Source organism: Lampetra fluviatilis, chromosome 64, assembly GCF_964198595.1.
Source record: "Lampetra fluviatilis chromosome 64, kcLamFluv1.1, whole genome shotgun sequence".
NCBI classification, from domain to species: Eukaryota; Metazoa; Chordata; class Hyperoartia; order Petromyzontiformes; family Petromyzontidae; genus Lampetra; species Lampetra fluviatilis.
Genome location: NC_136338.1, coordinates 2,526,558 through 2,552,780, shown reverse-complemented (window position 1 = coordinate 2,552,780; position 26,223 = coordinate 2,526,558). Strand labels below are relative to the sequence as shown.

Here is a 26,223-nt window from a genome sequence, read left to right as displayed (position 1 = left end):
AAAATAAAAAGTCACTGCACTGACGCAGGCAGCGGTGGTAGATGAAAACACAGAGGAAGAGGAGGATGATAATAACCGACGACAACAAGTGGGGAAGGACAACGAGCGTAACCGTGGTGAACGAACGCGCGCGGAAAGTAACGACCCAAGCGGTTGCGATGATGCAGCACTGCCGGTGATTGGGGGGTTTGGGGTCGTGGTTTTGATGGCGCTGGCGACGGTTGGTGACGACTGTTTGCGACGACGGCACCGACGGTGACGATGGTAGCGGTTGACAGCACCTGCGGTGGTGGCGGTGAACTACCGTCACGGTGAACTACCGTCACGGTGAAAGCAGTGGCGGCGGTGGCAACGAACAACAGTGGCTGTCGGTGGTACCGGTTGTGATCAGCAATAAGACTACGAGGTTGGATGGTGGTGGGGGGGGGTATCTCACCTTCTCCTTGGCCTTGGAGGGGCTGGGGGCGGCTCCGATGGCCTCGCGCTCCACAACCCCCACGTAGCGCTCGTCCAGGCGGGTGCTGAACGACACCGAGCCCTTGGGCAGGCGCCGGATCCGCACCGCGTGGTTCCGTTGCGGCAGCATCGCGTCCTGATCGGCGGGGACAAAGGGGGCGAAGGGGTCAAAATCGCGGGGGTTCAAACGCACGGAGGGAGGTCAAACGTGCTGGGGTGGGGGGGGGGGGGGTCGAACGTGCTGGGCTGGGGGAGGGGGAGTCAAACGCGTGGTCCTGACAATCGCGCCACACGCTCACAGGGGCCAAGGAACGATCGACCGCTCATCGCGTGACAATTCCAACGGCAGGGTTTTGTTCAGTTCGGCGACGTCGTACGCATCACCGTAGCCATGAGAAGCGCTGATCCTTGCTGACCGCCCACACCCCCCCCCGCCCCCCCTTACTCGACATCACAAGCTCGCCCCCCCCCCCTCACCTCATTTACCTTCCCTCTACTTTTGCTTCCTATTCTTTTACACCATTGGAACCTCATTTGCCAGTAAAAAATATAATTGGTTTTTTACCCTTCTATCTGGCAACAAAAATGACACCTTTTTTACAAGGAGTCATGTTTGCATAGACCACAATACCTGCAGTCATAATGCAAACAAAAAACATAACTCTGATAATGTGCACTGTCCTTGAAGTTGATTGGTCCACACCCGAGACAGCTTTCCTTAGAGCCTAGTCTCACATGGTGTTGGGCCAGATGACGCCAAAAGGCGCACAACTCAAAGACAACGCACCATCAGAGTATGAGAGCTCGGGGTAAGCATTTACACCATGAGCCGTAACAAAAGAGCTTTGTTACGGCTCATCGGGTTCCTCCTCCGGAAGTAAATATTCTGAATTGGATAAAGATTCTTACTCCACTGACCAATCTAAGAATTTGATGTTTCCATCAGCGAATCGTTGATTTTTAACTCAAACGATTCCACGCGTTGACGAATCCTAACAAGTCCGGTATTCGAGAGCAAATCCAAGCAAACGCTGCTCCTCCCCCTCTTCTCGCTCACCAACTCACTCCTCCGTCCACTAGCTCGTCCGCCAACCAGCTCATCCATCCGCTCGCTCTTTAACCAACTCGCTCAACTCCCCGCTCACTCACCCACTCGCTCGTTTGCCAACCAGCCAGCTCACTTACCAACACACTCACACACTCGCCTTCCTGCCTGCCTGCCTACTTACCGACTTCGCTCATCCGCCCGCCCGCTCACCCGCCCGCTCGCTCGCTCCGCACACACTTGCCGGCCCACTCACCTGCCCGCCCGCCCGCTCGCCCGTGCGTACCGGGATGACGGTGAACTCGACTTCGTCGGAGATGCGCAGGGCTTGCGGGTCGTCCATCACCTCGCTGTAGTGGAAGAACATGCGCTGCTCCCGCTCCACGCACTTGATGAAGCCAAAGCCGTCACGGAGGGCCGCCACCACGCCCTGCGGCGCGATCCAACGAAGACGACGACACCGACGACGATACCGACAACGAGAAAACGACGTTCGGTCTTACCGTCCCCGCGCCGTGAGCGAGCGAGCGCTTAGCAAGGCCACCGTGCGCGCAGATTTTGCGGTCGTGCTAGGAGAGCGTCTCTCCCAAGCTTGCAAGTGGCGGTGTGCGGCCAACACCACGCCCGCACAAAGAAAAAGATCCCCCGTATAGCCTTTAACAGACCGTTGGGCCAAGTGGCGGCAGCGAGCACCTACGAAGGCTGCAACGGATACACAGGAAGTGGGGTGGGGGGTGGCCACCAACACAACGCCCTCCGTCTCCCCCAGTGCCGATTATTTGCGTACACCGCACCAAGCACAGGGACTCATCGACTTACGAACTTTCAGAGATACGAACAAGCCTGTCCTGTATGTCAGTCGCCCGTTCGGACCGAGAGTCGTGAATTCGACCACCGTGCAATAGAGATGGCGGTAGATGCAACTGGCTCTTCATGTGAAGAACCAGATGGAGATGCCAATGCTTCTTCATGTTCTGCAGATGTCGATGGCATCTACATCTGCAGAACGTGAAGAACCAGTGGCATCTACATCTGCAGAACGTGAAGAACCAGTGGCATCTACATCTGCAGAACGTGAAGAACCAGCGGCATCTACATCTGCAGAACGTGAAGAACCAGTGGCATCTACATCTGCAGAACGTGAAGAACCAGTGGCGTCTACATCTGCAGAACGTGAAGAACCAGTGGCATCTACATCTGCAGAACGTGAAGAACCAGTGGCATCTACATCTGCAGAACGTGAAGAACCAGCGGCATCTACATCTGCAGAACGTGAAGAACCAGCGGCATCTACACCTACAGAAGATTATAACACCTTTAAAGTCTTCCCCCGTGTTGAGTGTACACGCCGTACAACACCTTTGGCATCAACAGGAGTAAAGTTTGGACTTACGATCAAATCGACTTACAAACAGACCTCTGTAACCTAACTCGTTCGTAAGTTTAGGAGTTCCCGTACTTTTTTTTTTAAAGGACCAAGTCGACCTAAGGGAAAGGCCTCGGACCGGTTCAAACTCTCTCCACTCGTCGGTCTTGAGCGGCAAAATCAAACCTCCGTGGGGGACGGGGACGGGGGGGACGGGGGTGGATTCGCCGCACGCAAAAAAAAACGCTCACCACTTCTCTCTTTTCGTCGGAGGCGGTGAAGGTCTCTGACATCAAGGTGATGGTGGTGGCACGCTCCAGCCCGTCGCGCCGGTCCGTCGAGATGCTGAACTCCACCTGGTCCCCCGGCAGCAGCGTCACCTTGGTGCGCGTGTCCTTCTCGCCGTACGGGAGGTCCCGCGCCGTCGGGAACTCCATGTGGATCCGGCCCGGCAAGGGGTCAGACTGCGTGCGGCACAGCGTGGTGGGGGCGAGACGTTGACTACCTCGCCTGGCGCGCAGGAGGTCCGTGGGTTCGATCGCGACCCTGACGCCTGCTGTATATTTGGGAGTTTGCGTGTCTCTCTCCCTCGCTCTCGTTCTTACCTTCTGTAGATTTATATAGCGGCGCTTTAATCCCAGGAGCTTTACAACAATTATAAAATTGTACATAAGATGATAGTGGTTGAGATAATAAGTGGGGTAGTTATTAAAAGTGGTGGTCTAGTTAAGAGTTTATTGTCCTTCACACGCAACATCTTATTAGCATGGTTGCCTACGTCCGGTTGTAAAGAAGTTCAACATACACGCATACATAGACTCAGAGAGACCCATAGACTCACAGAGACCCATAGACTCACACAGAGACCCATAAACTCACACGGAGACCCATAGACTCACACGGAAACCCATAGACTCACACAGAGACCCACAGACTCGCAGAGACCCATAGACTCACACAGAGACCCATAGACTCACAGAGACCCACAGACTCACAGAGACACTCACACATAAACCCATAGACTCACACAGAGACCCACAGACTCGCACAGAGACCCACAGACTCACACAGAGAGCCATATACTCACACAGAAACCCATAGACTCACAGAGACACTCACACAAAAACCCATAGACTCACACACAGACCCATAGTTTGTTGCCATTCCCCCACAACCTCTGCTTCGTGCGGTTGGATACGTACGGTGCGACAATAAGTTCACACGCACGCAACACACAAAGCCAAACAAGCGAGGCAACAGCAGCACGACCCCTTGCGGGAGAACGCACCAGGTTCTTGCTGGGCGCCTTGGGCAGCACGCACAGCACCTCGCCCTTGAAGCGCTCGATGCTGATGTCCTCGAAGATCACCGTGCCCTCCGGCAGCAGTCGGATGTCCGTCGCCACCTCTTTGTTCTGCCGGGATGAAAGACAAAGGCGGTGACTCCGCGCCGTTTCAAGCGGTACACGTGTGACCGCCTCGACGGTGGTGCCGGCCCGGTTTTTGCGAGTGCCGGGGGTTCGGTATCGTCCCGGCTGTGGCCACAGGGGGCTGCCTGACGTGGTGGTTGGTTTGGATGAAGGGGCCGTGGGGTAGGGTGATGAACTGGGATATTGCCACGAGACATTCCAAGTCGCTGGAAGGGGAAGGCAGCTTCCGTCCGGTAGTGGATTGAGAACGGTTGTGATGGGCATTACGGTTTACACGGCTGAACTATCGTGCTCACCTTGCCACTCACTCATTCAATCATCCACACGCTCACTCACATTCACACTCACCCGCTCAGTCATTAATTCAACCACTCTCCAACAACTACTCAAGCTAAAGTACCCACGAATTCACCTACCCACTCAGTCTCCAAACCACTTAACCCACCTCTCCCCCTCCGATTCACCCACTCAGCCACTCATCCACCCTGTCTCTCCCACCCTTTCCTCCCACTCACCCCCTCTTCCACTCAATGTATGTAGAACTTCTTTCACACCGTACATAGCCAACTGTGCTAATCGGAGGTGCGGGGGAAGGACAACAAAATCACCCACCCTCTTCCCCCACTCACTCATCCACCCCCCCCCTCCTCCTATCTCTCAAACATTCGCTTTCACACCCACCCACTCAACCACGCACCCTCTAAATCGCTCACTCATTCATCTACCATCTCCTACCAACACTCATCGTGACTCTCCCGCCCAACCGTCCGCCCCACCCGCACGACGGAGCCACTCACGTTGCGATCCTGGATGCTGAACTCCACGTCGTCCCCAGGCTGCAGGGTCTCCAGGTTGCCCTTGTACTCGCTGTAGTGGAAGAAGATCTCCTTCACCTGGTCCCCTCGCTCGATGAATCCAAACGTCTCCTGAGCGACGCGGAGAAGCCGGCAAGGGGCCCGTGTGTGCGAGGTCCAGCGACGAGCATCTCGCGCGCACACTCACGACCCCACGACCGCCCCCCCCCCCCCTAATCCCAGCCCCCCAAACCGCCGCCCCAACCCCCACCTATTTCCACCGGCACATGCGAGCAAAGCCAGCGCGGGTGGGGGTGGCGGCTTTTTCCACTGGCTCTATGCGGAATCGAGCCAGAACCAAACCGTGACAAGCTGCTGCTGTCCTCCAAACGTCTAAATCTGGCTCAGGGCCAAGCAGGGCCAGGGGGCGGGGCTAACGAGAAGTGACGTCAGTCAGTAGCACGCCCCGAGGGCCGCATCTGTTATTTTATTGCGTAAAATTGCAAAAAGTATTAACTTTGGCATAAAATTAATGAGTGGCAAAACCCCCAAAAATCGAATCATTGTGTTCGTAAGAAAAATAAAAGGAGCTGCACTTTTACCCAGCGACACAGATCCCTCTCGTCGTGGCAGCAGCAGCAGCAGCATGACCAGCACTGGCATTGACCTCCTGAACCACAAGACAGCGCTGCTGCTTGCTGCCATCACCACGCGCAAGAACAAATCAGCCCCACCTGCTGGTCTTGCCCCCTTCACGCAACCCCCTCCTCTCCCCACACCACCGTGGTGGTGTCGCTCAGCCACTGCCGCCCCCGCGAGACGGAAACGGCGGCGGTGGCGGCACCGGCGACGGTGCCGTGTGGGTGTCGCCAGCGTTGCCGCGGCAAGACGTACCTTCATGGCGCACACGACGCCCTGGAAGCGGTCGGGGCGCTTGCGCTCCATGAGCTTCACGCCGCTGGCGCTCATGAACCCGCTGCTCCCCACGCTCCAGGGATGAACGCGACCGTTAGGAAGGCGCACGCCGTTGTGGTTCGAGGTGGTGGTGGTGACGACGAGGTGTGGGTGGGGAAGAGATCGGGGGTGGTGGAGGTGGGGGGGAAAACGTGGGGAGCAAACGGGGAAGAACGCACGGAGCTCAGATTAGTTGCCTGGTTACGGTCACCCAAGTTAGCAGGCGACAGTGATTGCTTTGTTTATGGAATCGACGGCTGGTTAACATCTCCCCTAGGTCGACTCGGCCTCGAATGAGTACCTGTGTGGGGTGTGTAAACATCACCACTGGGAGAGACAAAGGCGGCTGGGCGTGGTGTTGGCCACCCACCCCCTCGTGCGCCGTGCCGGCCTTCATAGGTGCTGCTCGCTAACAGCACTTGCCCCAACAGTCTGTTCAGGCTATACAAGGGAACTTTGTCTTTGTGTCTATGTTGGGTGCCCAGTGCTGTGTGCGCGTGCCGGTGCATGTCGGTGTGCGTGTGTGTGTGCGTGCCGGTTTTGTCATTGCCTGTGTGTGTGCATGTCGGTGTTTGTCGGTGTGTGTGTGCGCAGGTGTTTGTCGTTGTGCGTGTGTGTGAGTGCCGGTGTTTGTCGATATGCGTGTGTGTGTGCGTGTCGGGTGCCCGGTGCTTACGGCTTGTTCGTGGCCACGGTGAAGGAGACCTTATCTCCCACTTCCATATCGATGGCGTCCTCCACGTCGTCGCACGAGAAGTTCAGGTAGAACACCTCCTACCGTCGCGACGAGGTGGCAGGGAGGGCGGGGAGGGCGGAATGGGAGGGGGGGGAACCGCGACGTTTTTGAAGCGACGAGCGAGTTTCCACACAGCCGCCAGCCTCGGCAAACACTTCCCACCGCCACCGCCCAACACATCCCCTCCAGCCCGCACAAGTTCACGCGATACTTCTATCAAATGTATATTACGTGTATGTAAACAAAGTAAGAAAAATCGTGGATTTCGCAACTCTTTCCAACAGGCGTTTGTCCGCGCAAAGTATTTAATTGGCGATCGTAACGTTACGCTTCGAGGCGCGCGGACTGGGCGACGTCGCACGGGAAATTGTCGCCTTGGCCGAGCAAGCCGAGAACTTTGAGCGCCGGTTTTCTGTCGTCGTCGTCGTCGTAATTGGCAAAGTTTTGGGGCAAGTAACCCTGCGATTATTTCCTTTCCGGGTCTCTCGTATAACAAGTCCTCGGCAAGCGACACAGCTTTACATTAAAATTCTGCCGACGTTGGATCGACTTTACAAGAGTTATCGTGACCACCACCACTCCCCCTCCTCTCTCCTTACAAATCGACAAGACGGGACGCGGCTAACGCGTTGAACAGCTTTCAACCGTTAGCTTCTTCGCCTTGAAGAACGATCATTTGTCGGGGGATAGAATGCCCACGGATTGGCTGGGGGGGGGGGGGGTGGTTGGAACCTGCCTTGTCCACCAACAGTAACTAAGGCCGCACGGTGGACCTGTGGTTACAACGCTCCACTCGCTGCAAGGTCGCGAGTTCAATTGCCGGTTGGGCGTCCACATGACCCCTCGATTCCACCCCCGCCATTGTTTGGGTTCGATAAAACGATTACCCACTCCCTGCGGGGAAATAAATGCGCCAATTCCCCCCTTTCAAAGGGAACGTGGAATTGCCGGTAACTGGCTCGCGGGCGGGGGACGAGCGAACGATAGAGCGCGAACCCAGGAGCGGCCGGGCGAGGTGCCAACGTTGTTGCGAATTTGAGCGGCGGCACATTGCAGAAGCCGTTCAGGTGGACGCGCGGGGAACTTTAAAAGGCCGTTAAATTATCCGAGGGTGGTAAAAAGGCAGCTGGGGGCTGGTTCGTGACGTTTTAGCCGATGCCGTGCGAACAAACAAGACGCGACGGCCCTCATCGTCGCCGACGCTCACGCTTTGCTCGTGCGCCGATGACATCAACGCCGGCACTTTTCGTGACATCGCAGCAACGACGAGTGGCGGCAACAACAACGCCGCCCCGCGTCTCTCCTCGGCACAATCACAATTCGGCGAGGCGTCGCGGTGCCGAGATGTTAACTACCTCGCCGGGAATGCAGGAGGGCGTGGGTTCGCTCCCGACCCTGACGCCTGCTGCTGTATATCTGGAGTTTGCGTGTCTCTCTCTCTCTCCCAGTGGTCGCGTAGACTTTTCTCCGGGTCCTCCGGTTTTTCCCTCCACATTTAGAAACAACGTGCATTTAGAGTATTTGGCTGATATACATTTCCACATGATAAGCCACTTTGTTGAGCTAATATTTGCTACAGAGCTATAGAGCTCCAGTGGGCCTTACCTAGAAAAATTTAAATAGTTTAAAGTTTTAGTTTGCGGTGGGGCTAGCGATGAACGCGAGTGCTAGGAGCACTCCTTCCTGCATCACCTTCAGGATATTCAGCGAGTTGACAAAAACAGAATACCCAATTTCATGCTCAATGTTAACCCTATTTTCCATATTATAAGATGCGGGCATACCACTTGGCGGAGCGCCTTACGAGTTGGTAGGTGCACACGTCTGTACGTAGAACTTGGTTTCGCACCGCACGCTGTCAACCGCGCTAGGTCGTTGGTGTGCGACTTGTCTAATGTTAATGACGCCGGGAATACGTCTGGGGGGGAGGGGGGAGGGTTCGAGCCTTACAATCGTGAGAACACTGCAACCGAACCGGCGAGCGTGCAACTATCATTATACCTCGCAAGCGCGCGCTCAATACGGGGACAATACGGTAGAGGCGTACGTTCACGAAAGCGTTCCTCTACGGGCGAAACTTTAAACGTCGACAGAGCGTTCGCGTTTTGGTTTTCCTCTCCGTCGACCGCGCGATGTTCCGTCGTCGCTATACTCATCACCGTCGTCATCGTAATCGTCGTCGTCACGGTTACCGTCGTCATGGTTACCATCGAAATCATCGCGCCGGTATCCTCACCCCGTTGCGCTCATAGCAAACGCTGCCCTTGTGCAGCGCGCCGACACCGCACCCTTCCTTGCCCCCGACGGACGGGATGGCTGCCACCACCTAATGCCGCCACCGCCGTCGTCGCCACCGCAACCACCGCCACACGGCCACAAACAACACAAAACACCAGTCACACAGGCGGTACACCCAGCCGGTAATCTAGCCAACCCATCGCTGCGCACGCGCACACGCAGACGGCCGGCCGGCTGACCGACCGACGGGCGGGGGGGACTGATCGAATTCGCTATTGCGTTTCGACCGACGCTTCTGCGATTAGAGTCGAAACGCGCTAAAAAGACACGAAGGCAAGACGCAACCCAAAAAGGTAAAATTAAGCTCTCGATCGGCGAAAGTTGACGTGCGTCACGAAATCAAAGCGCCACCATCTCCCCCCGCACTCCAAATGGAAGGGCCGCCTCCGTTGGAAACAATCGTGGGGGAAAAACCCAGCCCCCCACTTTCGATTCCCCAAGTCTCATTAAAGCAAGGGGTTGATGGGACGAAACAAAAACACTTTTCCATTTCACAGCGGTAACAAACGATCCGTACGTTTCGTTATTTATGACCCTGTTGTAGATACGCACCCAGGCTTGTGTGTGTCCCAAATTTGTCCAAGAGTCAGTCAAGATTTTGAAGGAAACCAAACTCGGGTCGGGGAGCCCCCTACGCTTACGAACGCAACGCCGATGTCAACGGCGGCGGCGCATCTGACCGCGATGTCGATGAGAGTTTATTCAGCGCTGTCCAAACCCGCAGTTGACCAAGCATTTATGCGTTTACCTCTGTCTGTCAGTCACACGATGGGGTGGGTGGGGGGGGAGATGGGGGAGAGGTCACGATAAATCTCGTAGAAACAATACCAATAACGGAACCAAACTTTGCCGCGAAAGTTGCGTTGCCGTTATTTTACGAATGTCGGAAAAACCGGCCAAATTCATCACGCCAAATGCTCCCCCCCCCTTCCCCTCAAAAAAACGCAAATACACAAACCGGGTGAACGAGCAGCGGGCACGTTTGCAAGCGTGCAAAGGGTGTCCCGGAACTCGAAGCTAACCCCCGTCCGTCGGCTTTTTCGGACCGCCTACAAATACGAAGACCAAACGCGCGTTGGAAAGGGGCTACGTAAATCCACACGCGTGCATTGTTTCTCTTACTCGTTTCTAACGCGGCTCCAACACAACAAAAAAAACACGCGTGTGCCGGTCGGAGAGACACACAAACAGCCCCGGGCGTGCATCTATCAGACGAGAGCGGTCCCACTTCTTAGGTTGCGTCTTCTCGTAACGAACGTGTCTTAGAATGAAAAACAATAATAGGTTTTTTTTTACCCTTTTTCTGGCAGTAAAACCGGAGGTGTTAAAATGTCCAAACGCCAAGGAATCAAAGTCTGTTACTCGTACACCAACTGATGATTGGCCTACACCAGAGGCAGCCTTCTTTAGGGCCTCGTCTCAACGGCAAAAGGGCGAACGGCACGAAGACGATGCACGTATCAGAGCATTGAGAGCTCGGGGTGAGCAAAGAGAGAATTGGACCTTTTTGCCAGTATCTAAGTATGAAATATAAGAACAGGCTTTTACCCCTTCTTGGTTCTTTTGGTAAAGTCACGTAGAATGGAAATAGTAAAATTAAACCATAATAAATTAATTCTCACGACGTTTCGGCCACAACGCAAGCAGCCGTCCTCAAGTGGAGAACAGGTCTGTCGAGAAGACAGAGTCTGAATACCATTCAGACTCTGTCTTCTCGACAGACCTCGACAGACCTGTTCTCCACCTGAGGACGGCTGCTTGCGTTGTGGCCGAAACGTCGTGAGAATTATTTTATTATGTTTTATTTTTATTATTTTATTATTTCCCTTCTACGTGACTTTACCGAAAGAACCAAGAAGATGAATCCCTGCAGTCACGAAAGCTTTAAATCGAGGTTTTTACCCATTTCTGGCAATAAAAAACGGCGGTGTTAAGATGTTCAAACACCAAATTGAATAGATCTTTTTGCAAGGAATCAAGTACTGCATTAACCACACACATACTTTCTGTTGGTGAACGTGCAAGCAAAACATGATGCGATAATACGTGCAATGTCTTTGGAATTGTTTGGCCTACACCAAAAATTATTTCACGTTGCGTGCTTGCGTGGGAGGAAATCCGAGTAATTCCGACAGGAAAACCCCGGCTGCCATACGCCGAAAAAAGCCTCCGCACGGGCGAGTTCGCAAATCTCTACGCGATCCACCAACCATTGGCGCCAACGCTCCGCATGATCGCATGACAACAGCCAGAGAGGCGACAGCCAAAACGGCGGTGGATGGCGGCCAGGAGAAAGTGGTACAAGCGAATCATACTCTGGTTTTTTCGGTAAAGTCACGTAGGTAAAAATTTTTTTTTAAATTAAATCACGATGTTTTGGAAGCAACACAAGCCTCCGTCATCAGGTGTAACTGCTCCAGTAAAATTGCTGTTACACCTGACGACGGAGGCTTGTGTTGCTTCCGAAAACGTCGCGAGTTAATTTATTTAATTTTTTACCTACGTGACTTTACCGAAAAAACCAAAGAGGATGAATCCTTGCAAGTTACGAAAACTTCAAATCTAGAATTGGTACAAGCGAAGTTATGGAGTAGCAAATCATCTCTCCCGTCTGCACGGGAGAGCGTTGCACCATCGCACAAGCGTAGGTTTTCTTTGGAGGGTGGCATTTCGGTTTCCTCCCGCGTGCATAAAAGGTCTCATCAATTGTCTGAACGCATCTTAATAACGGGGAGCTTGGGCAACATGTGAGGCTTTCCCAGGTGAACAAGCGTTATAGATAACAAGTCGTACAAATAATAACGGCGAGATAGAAAGACATAGGAAGGAAAACAGAAGGTGGGGGAGGGGGGGGATGAGGTTATGAAATTGGCAAAGACAAAAAGTAAAACCAAAAACGAACCAACAATGTGTATGGGGTGGGGGGGTGTGGGGGGGCATTTATGAACACATTTCATGAGCATGTTCATCATTTCACAAATGTATTACCTGCGGATAAAAAAAAAAACATTGCGGGAAGAAAAAAACGAGCATCGGGACAATCACGGCGCGGCGGGGAAAAAAAAAGCCAGCGACGCCACGATCGTCGCCGATCTAAACATCGAACGGCGGTGGATCGTATCAAGTTGGCGCGACCCTCCAGCCAACGTCGGCAGTGACCCACAGCCTCGATACCGGCCTACAAGAACCGCTGATTCTACAGAAATAGCACCGTGTGCTAAAACACCGGAAAATCACATCATCGATGTTAAAAAAAAATATCGCTTATTTTAAAATAAAACATAATAAAATAAATTTATTTTATTATGTTTTATTTGTATTATTTTATTAGAAGGGAAATAATAAAATAATAAAAAATTTACATAAAAAAAGACATTTATTTTATTGTTTTATTTTTATTATTTTATTTTATTATGTTTTCTTTTTATTATTTTATTATGTGACTTTACCGAAAGAACCAAGAAGATGAATCCCTATTTTATTATGTTTTATTTTATTATTTCCCTTCTACGCGACTTTACCGAAAGAACCAAGAAGGTTTTAAATTTGTTCACCACGTGAAATTGGCATGAACATACAAAGACAAAAATAAATATATACTACTTTTAAAAGTTACCGTGTTTTACTGTACCGTACTTACCGCTCTAATCTCGAAGACTCTGCATGGGCTAATGTATGTACGTGCAGAATTTTCATTAAGTTGTTGTATGTAGTGTATAATGTAGTGTATATAATATTTAACACTGATAATCAAGCATAGCTACTTTTTTTGACACGCACAGTGCCGATTGCCGGGCTTGGTTACAGCCTTTGGAGCAGTTTCGCTGAATCGGCCCAGGACCACCCGGTAATTTTGGAAGCAGCAGGATAATCGATAATTGCCGATCAACTGTATGTTCAACTTCTTTCGGACCGTACGTAGCACAAACCGTGCTAATCAGAGGCAAGGGGGGAGATTGGAGGTGCTGGATAATCTGGTAGGGTCTATGAAGGAAGATTGGCTGTGATGGCAGTGATGGTGATAGCAGTGATAGTGGTGGCAATGATGTCTGTAGTAGTGATGGGGCCTTGGAAGGAAATATACAGGCAGTCCTCTACTAACGATGGAGATGCGTTACGACGACCCCATCGTAAGTCAACAATATCGTAAGTCGAAGATGGCCTAGCCTGCCCAGGAGTCTTAAAGAACGGTGATAATTTATCAAAACAGAGAAATTTACAGTTCCGTACTGTATAAACTATATACTGCATGTATTTTAATTACAATATTGTATTGCACAGTGAAATGTAAAGTAAAAAAAAACAAAAGTCAATTCTTAGCCCACCTATATGAACTGCAATTTAATAGAAAGTTTTTTCAGGAAACAATCCTATCTGCATCACGCGAGGCGGGAGATGCGTACATCCCAGCAGCGTCCCAACGTACAGCATCGTACCTCGTACGCTGCTGCGTTTGCCTGCCGCGCGGAATTTAAAATATTTAACAATTTTGTCGTATCGTCGTCGTAAGATCGAAATATCGTAAGTGGGACCGTCGTAACTCGAGGACTATATTTGTATACTCATGTACTCCTCGACTTACGAACGGGGTTGCGTTCCCGATTCCCATTCGCAAGTCGGTTTTGTTTGTATCTCAGAACTCAATATTTAATTGTACGATCAGTGTCACGGATTGTGTTACGGTTCAACAATGAAAGGGAAGCAGAATTGTTAAAACTCATAAATAAGGATATATTCTACGGGCAGCCCTCTGGTTACGAGTGGACCGGTTCCGTAAGTTGGAAGCACAGCAATGCACTGCATTTATATGCCCATAACATCAGCGTTATGGAATGTGTTACAGTTCAACAAGGGAAGCGTTGCTAAACTTATAAACAAGAAGATTGTTCACGAGTTTACAGCAAGTAAAATTAGCTAACGTGAAAAGAAGAAAAAAAACAAATCCGTTTTACTTTCACTCATCTCCAGTCCCGACGCTGGCTGGCTTTGCTTGTCGGAAGGGGCGGCGGGGACTCGCCGTCGTCGGAACGATCACGCGGGGGAGGGATGCGGGGGAGGGATGCTGGGACTGAAAAACCTCGAGCGAGCCCTGCGCCACCACGGTTTAGAGCAACGTCCCTCCTAATAATTTTACGGTGGCCAAAATGATTACCGCTCGACCGACCGTCCTACGCAGACATCGGGTGGGAGTGGCGGCCGCCCCCTTTCAAGGGAATGTGGAATTTCCAACGCTGGCTCGGTGGGGGCGGGGCGGGGGACGACAAGAGCGACGGGAGCCACCGGTTGCTCCCCTTGAGCGTGGACGATGGATGACACGCGATGCCTTATCGTGCACCGCGACCCGCTCAAGCTGGCCAGTCGGTCTTGGAAAAGGGTTGGGAGTAGCCGCACCTTGGGAGTGATTTATTAACCCTGTTTTGGGGCTCCCCCCAAGGTTGACTCGCCCTATTGAAGGCCGCTCCGGCCTTCAATAGGCCTCGCTAACGTATGCAGGTACGTACGTATGTTGAACTTCTTTCGCACGTAGCCAACCGTACTAATCGAAGGTGCGGGGGGGGGGCGAAGGACAAACAAAATGCCAAAAGCGGTCCTAAAGAAATGAGTTTTCAATCTAGATGATGATTTAAAAGGGGCGTAGATCACAGCGGCTTCCTAATATCGGAAGGAAGAGCATTCCAGACGGCCGCGGAAGCGCGTCTGAAAGCACCACGAGATGCGGTGACCGTCTTTGTTCGATGGGCAGCCAAAAATCTTTGCTGCTGCGAGGATGACCAGAGTTTGCGTGATGGTTTATGGTCCGTGACAAGATCAGTGAGGTGTTGTGCGATTAAACCCCTTAACCCATACCACCATCGCACGCAACCTTCCAAGCGGTGATTGGAAAGTGTGGCTCTGCCGCCTACCCCTTCCAAAATGTAATTTCAAGGGCATGACAAAAAACAAATGAATAAACGAACCATACCCACGGGAATTTCCGGTTTAAGCGCCAGTCAAGAGGTGGGTAGGAGATGTTAACTACCTCGCCTGGTATACAGGAGGTCGTGGGTTCGATCCCGACCCTGACGCCTGCTGCTGTATATTTAGAGTCTGCATGTCTCTCTCTCTCCCCGTGGTCGCGTGGATTTTTCCCCGGGCCACCCGGTTTTCCCCCTCCCTACATTTAGAATCAACAACGCGCGGCGTGTCGAGCATTTGAGCTGCCATACATTTTCACGCGATAAGCCACTTCGTCGAGATATCGTCTGTGGCCGGGTCGGCTTTTGAAAACAAGAGCTATACAGTGGAGCCTTACCTGGTAAAATAAAAAAAAATAGTACAAATGGCTAAAATTTCGATTTAAAGCTTTCGTGACTGCAGGGATTCATCTTCTTGGTTCTTTCGGTAAAGTCACGTAGAAGGGAAGTAATATTTTTATTATTTTATTACTTCCCTTCTACGTGACTTTACCGAAAGAACCAAGAAGATGGCTAAAATTTACTACCGGGGAGGGGGTGGGCGCCTTGCCATTGTGCCCATCCCAACTCGCTCTCCCACGCCGCCATGCGACCCAGGCCGAGCGAGGCCCGTGGGCCGGCCCTGCCCGCGGGGCGATCGGCGCGCACAGCCCCTCTCACCTGCCCCACGATGCGTTCCTCCGTGGGCATCTCGAACGAATTGACTGGTGGCTTCACCTTGAGCAGGTTGACGGCGATGGGCTTGCCTGTCTTGCGGTCGGTGGACACCTCGAACTCCACGTCGTCTGCGGCGAGGGGTGGGGGGTGCGAGGGGGGGGCATGCGGGGGGGGGGGGGGCACGTGTGAGAGGACACGCAATGGGGGGGGGGGGGATCATCGAGCCGTGGGCTCCAGGTTCAGGGGGGCTACGAACGACCATCGCCCGGGCGTTGCTTGGTGAGCGGATCGACTTTCGAAATTCCTGCGTGCCATTTTCTCCCCCCCCCCCGCACTGTGTCTTCCGACCTCGCTCAAATCAATAAACGTCAGCCTCTCATCTGTTGCACCGCCGCCTTCAGTTGTTCACGGTGTCTTTGGGGCCTCCGGGCCTGTGCTCGGGAACTCTCGTAAATGATCGAGAGGTTCCACGGAGCGAGCGCGCGGCCACCATGCGCTTACGTGGGTAGGGTGGCGAGTGGTTGGGGGTTCAGAGACTGAATGTGGAGGAGGTGGCGGGAGGGAGGGGATGACGCAGTGACTTGGCCCAACGTCAACCGCTGGTTGCAAGCACGGTTCCCCGCGGCCGCCCACCAAGTAATACCGTGGGCGAGTGATCCCCGCGATAAAAGATCTCTCCCCGTGACGCCAGGACACAAGGGTGAGTGAGCCCCGTTCATTGTGTGTGCTGGCGTCACGGTCCAAAATTTGCCAAATAGAAAAAAAACACTGCTAATTACTCAATCGAACTATAAGCACATGTAGTAATCACTGCCCCTACGGGGGACGACTCGGCAGGACACTCCTGAAAAACAAAACCGCGAGACTGAGCGAGATCACGCTCGGAAATACAAGCGGAATAATAAACAATAACGGCAATTACGGAGGCGTCGCACCTCCGATTAGCGCGGCTGCCTACGTGCGGCGCTCTTCAAGCTCAACGTACGCACACACGGAACGCGCGCGCGCTGCTCACCTCCGACCTTGAGGTCCTGCACGTGTCCGCGGAACTGCGAGTAGTGGAAGAAGAGGCGCGCCTGACGCTCGTAGCACTTGACAAAGCCGTAGGATTGCATCAGCTTCTCGACGCAGCCGGTCTCGCGCAGCACCGGGCCCACCGTCACGCCGTCCCCGTTCAACAGGCTCGCGTCGTAGCTCATCTGCGCCCGAGAGGGAGGGGGCAGCGAGCGGCATTGTTCCCCAGCAGCGCTCAACGATGGATAACGGGCGAGCGAGAGGAGGTGACGGCTTCTCCCCCCCACCACCCGCCCGCCCCCGCCGCCCGACTCGGAGGACTTGCAAAGAGAGACGCTTTGGATTCGAAGTCCTAATTGCGACAGCATCTCAAGTCAAGTGTGGGAGCGCACGCCCAGACAGCGCCGCGTAGCAGAGGTCGCAAACGGGTTTTGATTCATTACCCGTACCCGGCCGCACCAGGGTCGCAAACGGGTACCCGTACCCGGCCGGGTACGGGTAGCCGGGTATCGGGTAGGGTACAGGTATCGGGTACCCGGTTGCGACCTCTGCCGCGTAGTAGTAGTAGCACCTACACTCAAGTGGTAACTGCTAGGGGTCACTCCTGGCAAAGCCCCCGAGTAAAGCCCCCTTCTTTGGGGATCCCTCCTGGCAAAGTCTCCAAGCGAAGTCTCCTCTCTAGGGGTCCACCCTCCCTGGCATTGCCCAAACAAAATTCCCTTCCTAGGGGTCCCCGACTGTTCGAGCCCCCCAAGAGAGCCCCCCCTTTCTATCGCAGAGTCTCGACAGCAGCGGTCGATCCGACGCAGCCTCGAAACTGTGGCCGACCCCTCAGCTTCCCCCTATCTCACTCCTTCACCCACGTGGTTCTCGAGCTCACAGAGAGAACCCGCTGAGCGAGGTCAAGCAAGAGGGAAAGCCAGGAGCCACGTGTCCCAAGAGCCAGAGTCGGCATTCCCTCGTCATGCGCAGCTCCCGCGGGGGTTTAAACGCGTTCATCTCCATCAAAGGGAGTCAGAAAGGCACGCCCCGCCTGTTGGATGGCACGCCATGCCAACGACCTGTCATTCACAAGTGCAAAAGACAGGAATATGATAATTGGTTTTTTTACCCTTTTATCTGGCAACAAAACTGACACCTTTTTTACAAGGAGTCATGTTTGCATTGACCACAATACCTGCAGTCGGAATGCCTTTTGGCGTCATCTGGTCCAACACCATGTGAGACTAGGCTCTAAGAAAAGCTGTCTCGGGTGTGGACCAATCAACGTCAAGGACAGTACATACATTATCAGAGTTGTGTTTTTTGTTAGATTCCCACTGCAGGTATTGTGGTCAATGCAAACATGACTCCTTGTAAAAAAAGGTGTCAGTTTTGTTGCCAGATAAAAGGGTAAAAAAACAATTATCATATTTTGCTACTGGCAAATGAGGTTCCAATGGTGTAAAGACAGGAATAGTTCGATTATCCGTGGGTGGATTATCCAAATGAGGTTAACCGCTGCTTGCCAAACCCGTTGACGTCCTAAAGCGCCGCTCCTCGCTCGTCGGTGGCTCACCGGGGGCCCGGTGCTCACGCGACGGCAAAACCACCGGTGAGAGTTCAAACGCCGCTGACTTTAGGAGGAAATAAAAATCAGAAGGCGAATCCATTCCAAGTTCATTAACCCCTCGTTTGAGGACCTTAATCAATCGGTACGTTTTCACTAGCCTCATTCACGCAAGTTTATTTTCCTGCCTTTATAATAATTATCCGCGTTTTTTTTTGTTCGATCTGGGCCGCCCTTCCCCTCTCTCGCTACCGCGGATAAATCGAGAGTTGTCTTGTAGTGCCTGAAGTCACGGGGAGGGCGGGGGGGGCGCGGTTAGTGGGGTTGTTGTCGCCGCTGGGTGCGCACGCGCGACGACACGATCGCTTCAACGGGAGTGCACAACAACAAAAACAACCATCTCACACCGAGCCATGCACCCACCAGGGGTGTGTCGTTAGCGAGCACCTGTTAAGAGCAGTCAAAGTCGCACACGGATTGGTGTTGGGCGAAAACACCACCAACCCAAGCACTAACAACAACCATCGATCACACGCTACGTACTCATGTTAGGCCGAGCTGACCTTTGCAAGGCCTCCAGACCGGTTTAAGAATTCAATCGCAAGCGGTGTGCACGGCCAGGTATCTGCTGCATACCACCAAACACATTTCGTGCAGTTCCACACCCAACTTTATAACCACAGCGGCGATGTTCACAAAATGCACAAGGTACTGAATTAAGGCCGAGTCGACCTAGGGAAACGCCGTTACAGATAATCTCCACCTGGTTGCCGTTGGCCACGAGCGGGAATTTAATTCGGGTCACTGGCTGGGTTTGTGGCACAGCGCGCTAACCACTACACTACTGCTCCCCAAGCATTGCACACTCATGCACGCGCGCAAAGTCCCCTTCTTGCAAAAAAAACTGGCAGAACCTGTTGTTTGAAGCGTTAATACCGACGTGCCCAAACACACGCGCGCACCACCGCCCACATTGGGCACAACACCATGTGCCTCCTCGTCAAGCTGGCGCACGTAGCGCGCAGAGACGGCTCCCACCTGGACCGCGCCAACCGACGGCGGGCAGACGAGTAGGCAGGCAAGGGCGGGCAAGAGCGGGCAAGATAGCTAGAAGTGAAAATGTGTACGCGTAGTAGGCTTTTCGCAGCTGGCATTAATGATTTCGCAGTCGATTTTTTTTTGGGGTAAGGCCACGTCAACGATCGGCCCGAAAATTTGTTTTGGTCGGGACCCGCCACCACCCGAGAATCAATTATCATATTTTTTACTGGCAAATGAGGTTCCCATAGTGTAGATGCTTGCCCCGAGCTCTCATACTCTGATGGTGCATTGTCTTTGAGTTGTGCGCCTTTTGGCGTCATCTGGTCCAACCCATATGAGACTAGGCTCTAAGGAAAGCTGTCTCGGGTGTGGATCAATCAACGTTAAGGACAGTGCACATTATCAGAGTTATGTTCTTTGTTTGTATTATGACTGCAGGTATTGCGGTCTATGCAAACATGACTCATTGTAAAAAGGTGTCAGTCTTGTTGCCAGATAGAAGGGTAAAGAATCAATTATCAGATTTTGTCTTATTTGTTTGGCTAGATCGGGTTCTGGGGGGGGGGGGTCTTAATGGCACAAATTTGGCCAGATCATTGCACAGCCTGACCCAAAAAAAAAGAATAATAAAAGCGAGGCATTATGAACTGCACTACCAAACTGCTGAACACAAACCGTAAAACTTAACCCCTAGCAGGGCCGATGGGGGTGGGGGGGTGGGGAGCTGAGGTTAGAGATGGTCAGAAACCCCCCCCCCCAACCATTCTCATCGACGGTGTGGCCGCAATGCTCGTGCCAACTCCTCTGGCAGCGCGTGGGCACGCGCGTGTTGGGGTCATCGGAGGCCCGGGGCGTGGGGGGGGGGGGTGAGAGGTTAGGGAGCATTTTCAAAAAGGTTTCAGGCCAGCCACCCTCGGTCAACCTTGTGGCTGTGGGGTTGCACAACACAAAATTACATCTTCTTGGTTCTTTCGGTAAAGTAACGTAGAATGGAAATAATAAAATAATAAAAATAAAACATAATAAAATAATTTTCACGACGTTTCGGCCACATTGCAAGCAGCCGTCCTCAGGTGGAGAACAGGTCTGTCGACGGCTGCTTGTGTTGTGGCCGAAACGTCGTGAGAATTATTTTATTATGTCTTATTTTTATTATTTCCATTCTACATGACTTTACCGAAAGAACCAAGAAGATGAATCCCTGCAGTCACGAAAGCTTTAAATCGAAACAAAATTACATCTTCATAATGTAAAGCATGAAAAGGAGTTGGGCACGAACGGGGTTAAGATAAACAAAAAATAAACATAAAACGTTTTAGCCGCACGAAAACAAATAACCGAAAACAAGTGCTGCCTACGACTCTGAATGCACGAGAGGGCATTACGGAGAACGCAGATCATTACGTCAAACTCTACAGGGACTCCTCTACTTACGAACGAGTTAGGTTCGAGGTCTGTTCGTAAGTCGATTTTGTTCTTAAGTCCAACTTGACTTCTGTCGATTCCGAACGTTGTTGTATGGCGTGTACACTAAACACGGGGAATAGATTTTAAAGTTGTATAATCTACTGCAGATGTAGATGCCACTGGTTTTTCATGTTCTACAGATGTAGATGCTACTGGTTCTTCATGTTTTACAGATGTAGATGCTCATTCCCCTTTGGTGCTCATGTTTACTCTCTATTCCCTTGAAAAACTTACCAAGAGATGTCTGCACAATTGCTCTCTTCATAAATCAACTTGCGACGGGAAACAGCATTGTGAACAGCTGCCGACACCTCAGTAAACCTTTCCGTGTTTGGGTCCTGAGACTCAAAACAAAGCAGTGCCTTCTCCATGCAGACATGCTGGCAATGACACCGAACAACCACCGCCATATCTATTGCGCGGCGGTTGAACTTACGACTCTCATTCCGAGCAGGCTACTGGACGTACAGACCAGGTTTGTTCATATCTGAAAGTTCGCAAGCAGAGTCCCTGATAATATCGCCACTGCCCGACAGTCGCACACATTTGCTCAAATTGATTTTGACGGCGACCACAGAGGAGAGGACCACAATGCACTTCTTCAGGTACCCGCTGCTGTTCCGTTTTCCAATGCGGTTTGATTTTTTGTCGTCGTCGTCATTTGCGCATTCGATTAGTGGGCACACGGCACACAGGCAAGGCAAGGCCAGGCACGTTAGTAGTTTGGGATCGTTGGTTGCGAGGGCGGCCTTCCCTTCACCCCCGGTCCGTCACAGAGGCGCGCCACACACCGCCCCCCCGCTGGCGGTTTAAGCGTCTCGGGGGCGACTTACTGAGCGCTGGTACAGTGGCTTGCGTCTGCGCTGAGCAGGGTGCTGGCTGGAGGACGGATGTGCGCGGGACTGGAGGAGGATGGAAAAGAGGAGTGAAGATGGAAGTGGTGGAGGGGAGGGGGGTGTGGGCAGGAGTTGGGTAGAGGGGGCACCAAGGAAACAGAAACAAGGAACCACGCCCCCCCCCCGCCGCCGACAATTGTCCAAGCTCTGGTCCTACACGTTGGTTATGTTCGAAGGTAGGGTTTGACGCGATATCACTTTTCGCTAGACTCGATGGGTAACAAATTCTCACGACTTGACAATTAGAGACATCAGTTCCCCATGACTCTGTAAAAGTTGCAATGCACGTTTGTACTGCATTGCTTTCGTCCTCCCAAGTAGGTAAAAAGCGCGAAAAATTATGAACGCAGGCCACGCAACATTAAGTGCCGTACCATGCCTTCTCATAATTATTGCAACTTTGCAGGCTATATCGGCAGGCTGTCAGGAAACGATGATGCGAAATGTAACAGCTGTGGTGCCTTTAAAAAGCACAGATTTAAATGGGAGATACCTATTTATTTATAGCTTTAAACCATAAGCGAAAATCTTTGCTATTTCGTTGCATATTTTGCCACGAAATTAATCGTGGGGAGAAAATTTAACGGGCAATGACGACGATCGGGGGAAAAAGCAACATCTTGCAAGACGGACGATACGATAAACCGCGGCGATTGCCTCGATCGACGCCAACATTTTTCAAGTGACCAATCGACCACAAATGCCTTGCTCGACTTACAAATCGATTTGTGCGCTCACTGCGCGCGCACGGCATCCCGGCAACGTGCGAAACGATCGTTGTCGTGTTGTACTCGTCGTCATGCTATTGGTTCACGTGATCCTCTCCCCCCCCACAGCCAAAAAATGCGCTACAATACACCGCAATGCCAAATAAAAACTATAATCGCAACGACTTCCCGAATTGTAACTCCCGAGCGACTGCTTGCCCAACAAGGTTGCGTGCAACTAAATGACGCTTGTGTGGATGTCGCGCAAACTGGTTGCTTGACGCGGCGACAGATTGTGCTACCCCTATCCCCTCCCTTTGATGCTGCTAATCCTGCATAATATGACTTTGAAACCCCCCGCCCAATTCCTACGCATTTCACAAGTAGTACTAATCCCATATCTGCATTTCCCATAAATATGCTAAATTCCTCTTGATATGCAAATTATTTTGTCAAGGCGCTCTTCCCCCTCCAACCCAGCAGCTTAAATGTACGCTGCCAAGCCTGGTGGTGTTTTATTCAGACGCTGTCTTCCCGACAGACCTGTTCTCCACCTGAGGACGGCTGCTTGCGTTGTGGCCGAAACGTCGTGAGAATTACTTTATGTTTTATTTTTATTATTTTATTATTTCCCTTCTACGTGATGACTTTACCGAAAGAACCAAGAAGATTGTGCCTCCTGTTGAGCGATTCGGCTAAGCAACCGTTCGCTAACCGGCGTGAACCCGCGCCGTTTTTCCCCGTCGCGCGCGACCAGTGGCGACCCACGGAGAAACGTTGGCCAAGCGAATTGCCGCCGCCCACCGCGACAGAAACGCTGTGCCACGGAAAAAACCCCGGCGCGGACGTGGAGTCGAACCCAGGCGTCGTCGACGCACACTCACGGCGGAGCGGTGCGACGGGGAGACGCCCAGAGCGTGGGACGCGCGGACTGGCACGGGGCACCCACCACCAACGACACCACCGCTGCCGCCGCCGCCGCCATCAGGACCCACGCACTCCAAGGGGCAGAGGGACACGGGGAACTCGGCCGTGGAGGAGAAACCCTTCCAAGCGTCGGCCATCGTCACAACCGCAGGGCGACTTTTATGGAGAAGGTGACCGAGCGGGAAGGGGGGGGGAGGCAGCAGCAGCATATGGAGAGAGGACAGTGCAGCGCAAGGTGCGTGTGGAGAGATGGATTTTTATCTTGTCCCGTCGGCTACAGCTCCGCCCGTAGGTGATAATTTTGACAATTTTTTTTACTTAAACCCCCCAATAGAAATCCGACCGTGCTATCCACGTCACGTCAAGACATGACGAATCCACCAGAAACTCTCACCGTGAGCAGCGCATCACACCCCCCGTGTGAGAATACGGCCCCCATCAAAGCGAATCTCAACGGAACTCCCAAGATGCCTCCAACTGCCCTTCCTAACCACGTATCAAGAGCGGGCACACACCTTCCCACCCGAGCTACTTCCGAGAAAATGTTGTATTTGAGTGCAGGATGCCTGGGGATTTCACAGAAGGAGATTGGGGGGAGGATGCGAGCAACTTGGGAGGTTTCCGAATGGAGCGTGGCACGAGAGTGTTACGGACTCATCTTCTTGGTTCTTTCGGTAAAGTCACGTAGAAGGGAAATAATAAAACATAATAAAATAATTCTCACGACGTTTCGGCCACAACGCAAGCAGCCGTCCTCAGGTGAAGAACAGGTCTGTCGGGAAGACAGCGTCTGAATTCTTCACCTGAGGACGGCTGCTTGCGTTGTGGCCAAAACGTCGTGAGAATTATTGTATAATGTTTAATTTTTATTATTTTATTATTTCCCTTCTACGTGACTTTACCGAAAGAACCAAGAAGATGAATCCCTGCAGTCACGAAAGCTTTAAATCGAGAGTTACGGACGTCAGAATCGATCATACATCTGATGAGTCGTAACAACGCTCTTTCTCACAGATGTCCAGTAAGGGAGGGGGGGGGCACAGGGTCAGAAAGTTTCCACAAACAAACAATACTCAAGAAAACACGACGGGGTGCAAAGTAGAGGGAAGGTAAATGAGGAAAGGGGGAGAGGTAGTGATGGGTGGGACGCTTGCGCAGGATTGAGGGGAGGGGCAGGTGACCAAAACAAGTGACGAACTACAGCAGGGGTTCTACCCTAGAGGGGGGGTGGGGCGCGGATCCTCAAGGGATCGTAACAGCTGATAGCGGACGACAACATTGTAGCTCTTGCACCCTGGGTATTTTCATCAAGTGTCAAACAAAAAACGAGCAAAGAACCACGTTGGGATTGGTTGGGGTGTAAAGGAACAACGTGGTTATAGGGGACAGGCTACCATTTACTCTTCCGAAAGCGCCGACCCCCGTTTGACCACCCACCAAAATCCCGAAATTGAAGGGTGTGCGCGGCAGTGGTTGACATCCTGAAAAGAGCTCCGGACGGGGCAGTCACGTGCAAACATCGGAAGAAAAACCCATCACCGGTATGAGAGAGGGGTTAAAAGGAGGCACGACCGCTCAACGGAGAAACCTGCCGAAGGAAAAAAAAAGGGGCGCAACGAGCGCGGACGCTCGGCGGTTCAACGGCGTTGGAGGGGGGAGAGGGGGCGCACACGGAGGGCGGAAGCGTGGTACGCACCTTGCTCGCGTTATATTTTTTACTCGTATCGGAAATTGCAGTAGAAGGTATCTTCGTAAAGAGGTGCACGTTTCGTCACTTTGCTTTGCTTTGCTTGCTTGTGATTTTGAGGAGGAGGCCGCGCGCGACAGCTGTTGGGCTCACGCGGCGGTGCGCGGTGGGGTACACGGCACGCGCTGGCACACACGTACCACCACAGCGTACCACCACAGCGGCTGCTCGGTTGTTGTTGTTGTTTTTTTTGTTAAAAGAGGTTGTGTAGACTGCAGCAGCCAGAGTGCCGATTGGAAGCTGTTGAGTAGGTACAAACTTGGCGACGCTGGATTCAAACTTGATTCGTCTTAAAGATTACAATTTTTACGTTCCCTTGTAGTTGTTCTCTGCTCGGTTTCTTTGGTATCTTTCTTGGCGCGGTGGAAATTTTTTACTTTTTTCTTTAGTTTTTACGTCGTTAGGTTGAGCAGCGTTTTCGTTTGTTTTTGTTCTCTTTATACCTCGACTTCAGATGGAATCCCACTTTACTTCACAGCATACTGCAACAACATGCGCACACACACAAAGCAGCAGCAGACACACGTTAGAACTTTCATCTTATAAACTAAACTACTAAACAACGTTGTATTTTATCAAGTAAGGCACAGAGCTATAGAGCTCTTTTTCAGGAGTGACCTGTCCACAAATGATAGCTCAACGAAGTTGCTTATCACGTGGAAATTTATAGCAGCCAAAATGTGGAGGGAAAAACCGAATGACCCGGTAAAAAAATCCACGCGACCACGGGAGAACAGGCAAACTCCATATATACAGGCGTCAGGGTAGGGATCAAACCCACGACCTCCTGTACACCAGGGCAAGGTAGTTAACATCTCCTAGCCACCGTGATGATGATGAGAGAGAGAACAGGCAAACTCTATGTATACAGCAGCAGGCGTCAGGGTTGGGATCGAACCCACGACCTCCTGTACACCAAGCGAGGTAGTTAACATCTCCGAGCCACCGTTGGCACCTTATTTTAATGTATATACTTCCTTGACTAAGGCGCTGAAAAAGGAATTATACATTTCTACAGCAGAAGATGATAATGCGTAACAAATAATGACACGCGAAATAAAATGATGAAACCGACGATGAACGAGTACGACGAGGAGGTAGGGGATGGAGTTAGTGATGGGGAAGGAAGAGGAGGATGAGGAGCTTGGGGTAAGCGAATGAACGAGGGTTTTAAGGGAAGAACAAA

At 52.1% G+C, this 26,223-nt stretch overlaps 1 protein-coding gene across 17 annotated transcripts in view; it reads right to left on the bottom strand.

Moving 5' to 3' along the window:
* Nucleotides 1–26,223, bottom strand: part of CSDE1 (cold shock domain containing E1) — a 49,003-nt gene that overhangs the window by 13,830 nt on the left and 8,950 nt on the right. For 2 of the 17 annotated variants that reach the window (XM_078882174.1, XM_078882175.1), the window contains exons 1-11: nt 16,705–16,888; nt 15,693–15,817; nt 9,017–9,106; nt 8,136–8,267; nt 6,721–6,818; nt 5,985–6,078; nt 5,094–5,222; nt 4,156–4,281; nt 3,119–3,331; nt 1,788–1,931; nt 437–592 (exon numbers count right to left, since the gene is read on the bottom strand). In XM_078882174.1, coding sequence (XP_078738300.1) covers nt 437–592; nt 1,788–1,931; nt 3,119–3,331; nt 4,156–4,281; nt 5,094–5,222; nt 5,985–6,078; nt 6,721–6,818; nt 8,136–8,267; nt 9,017–9,106; nt 15,693–15,817; nt 16,705–16,888 — 1,491 coding nt within the window. Of the gene's footprint in view, nt 1–436; nt 593–1,757; nt 1,932–3,118; nt 3,332–4,155; nt 4,282–5,093; nt 5,223–5,984; nt 6,079–6,720; nt 6,819–8,135; nt 8,268–9,016; nt 9,107–15,692; nt 15,818–16,704; nt 16,889–23,247; nt 23,385–24,986; nt 25,520–26,223 lie in introns of those variants that run through there. The other 15 variants (XM_078882179.1, XM_078882180.1, XM_078882185.1 and 12 more) reach the window with 14 other exon arrangements.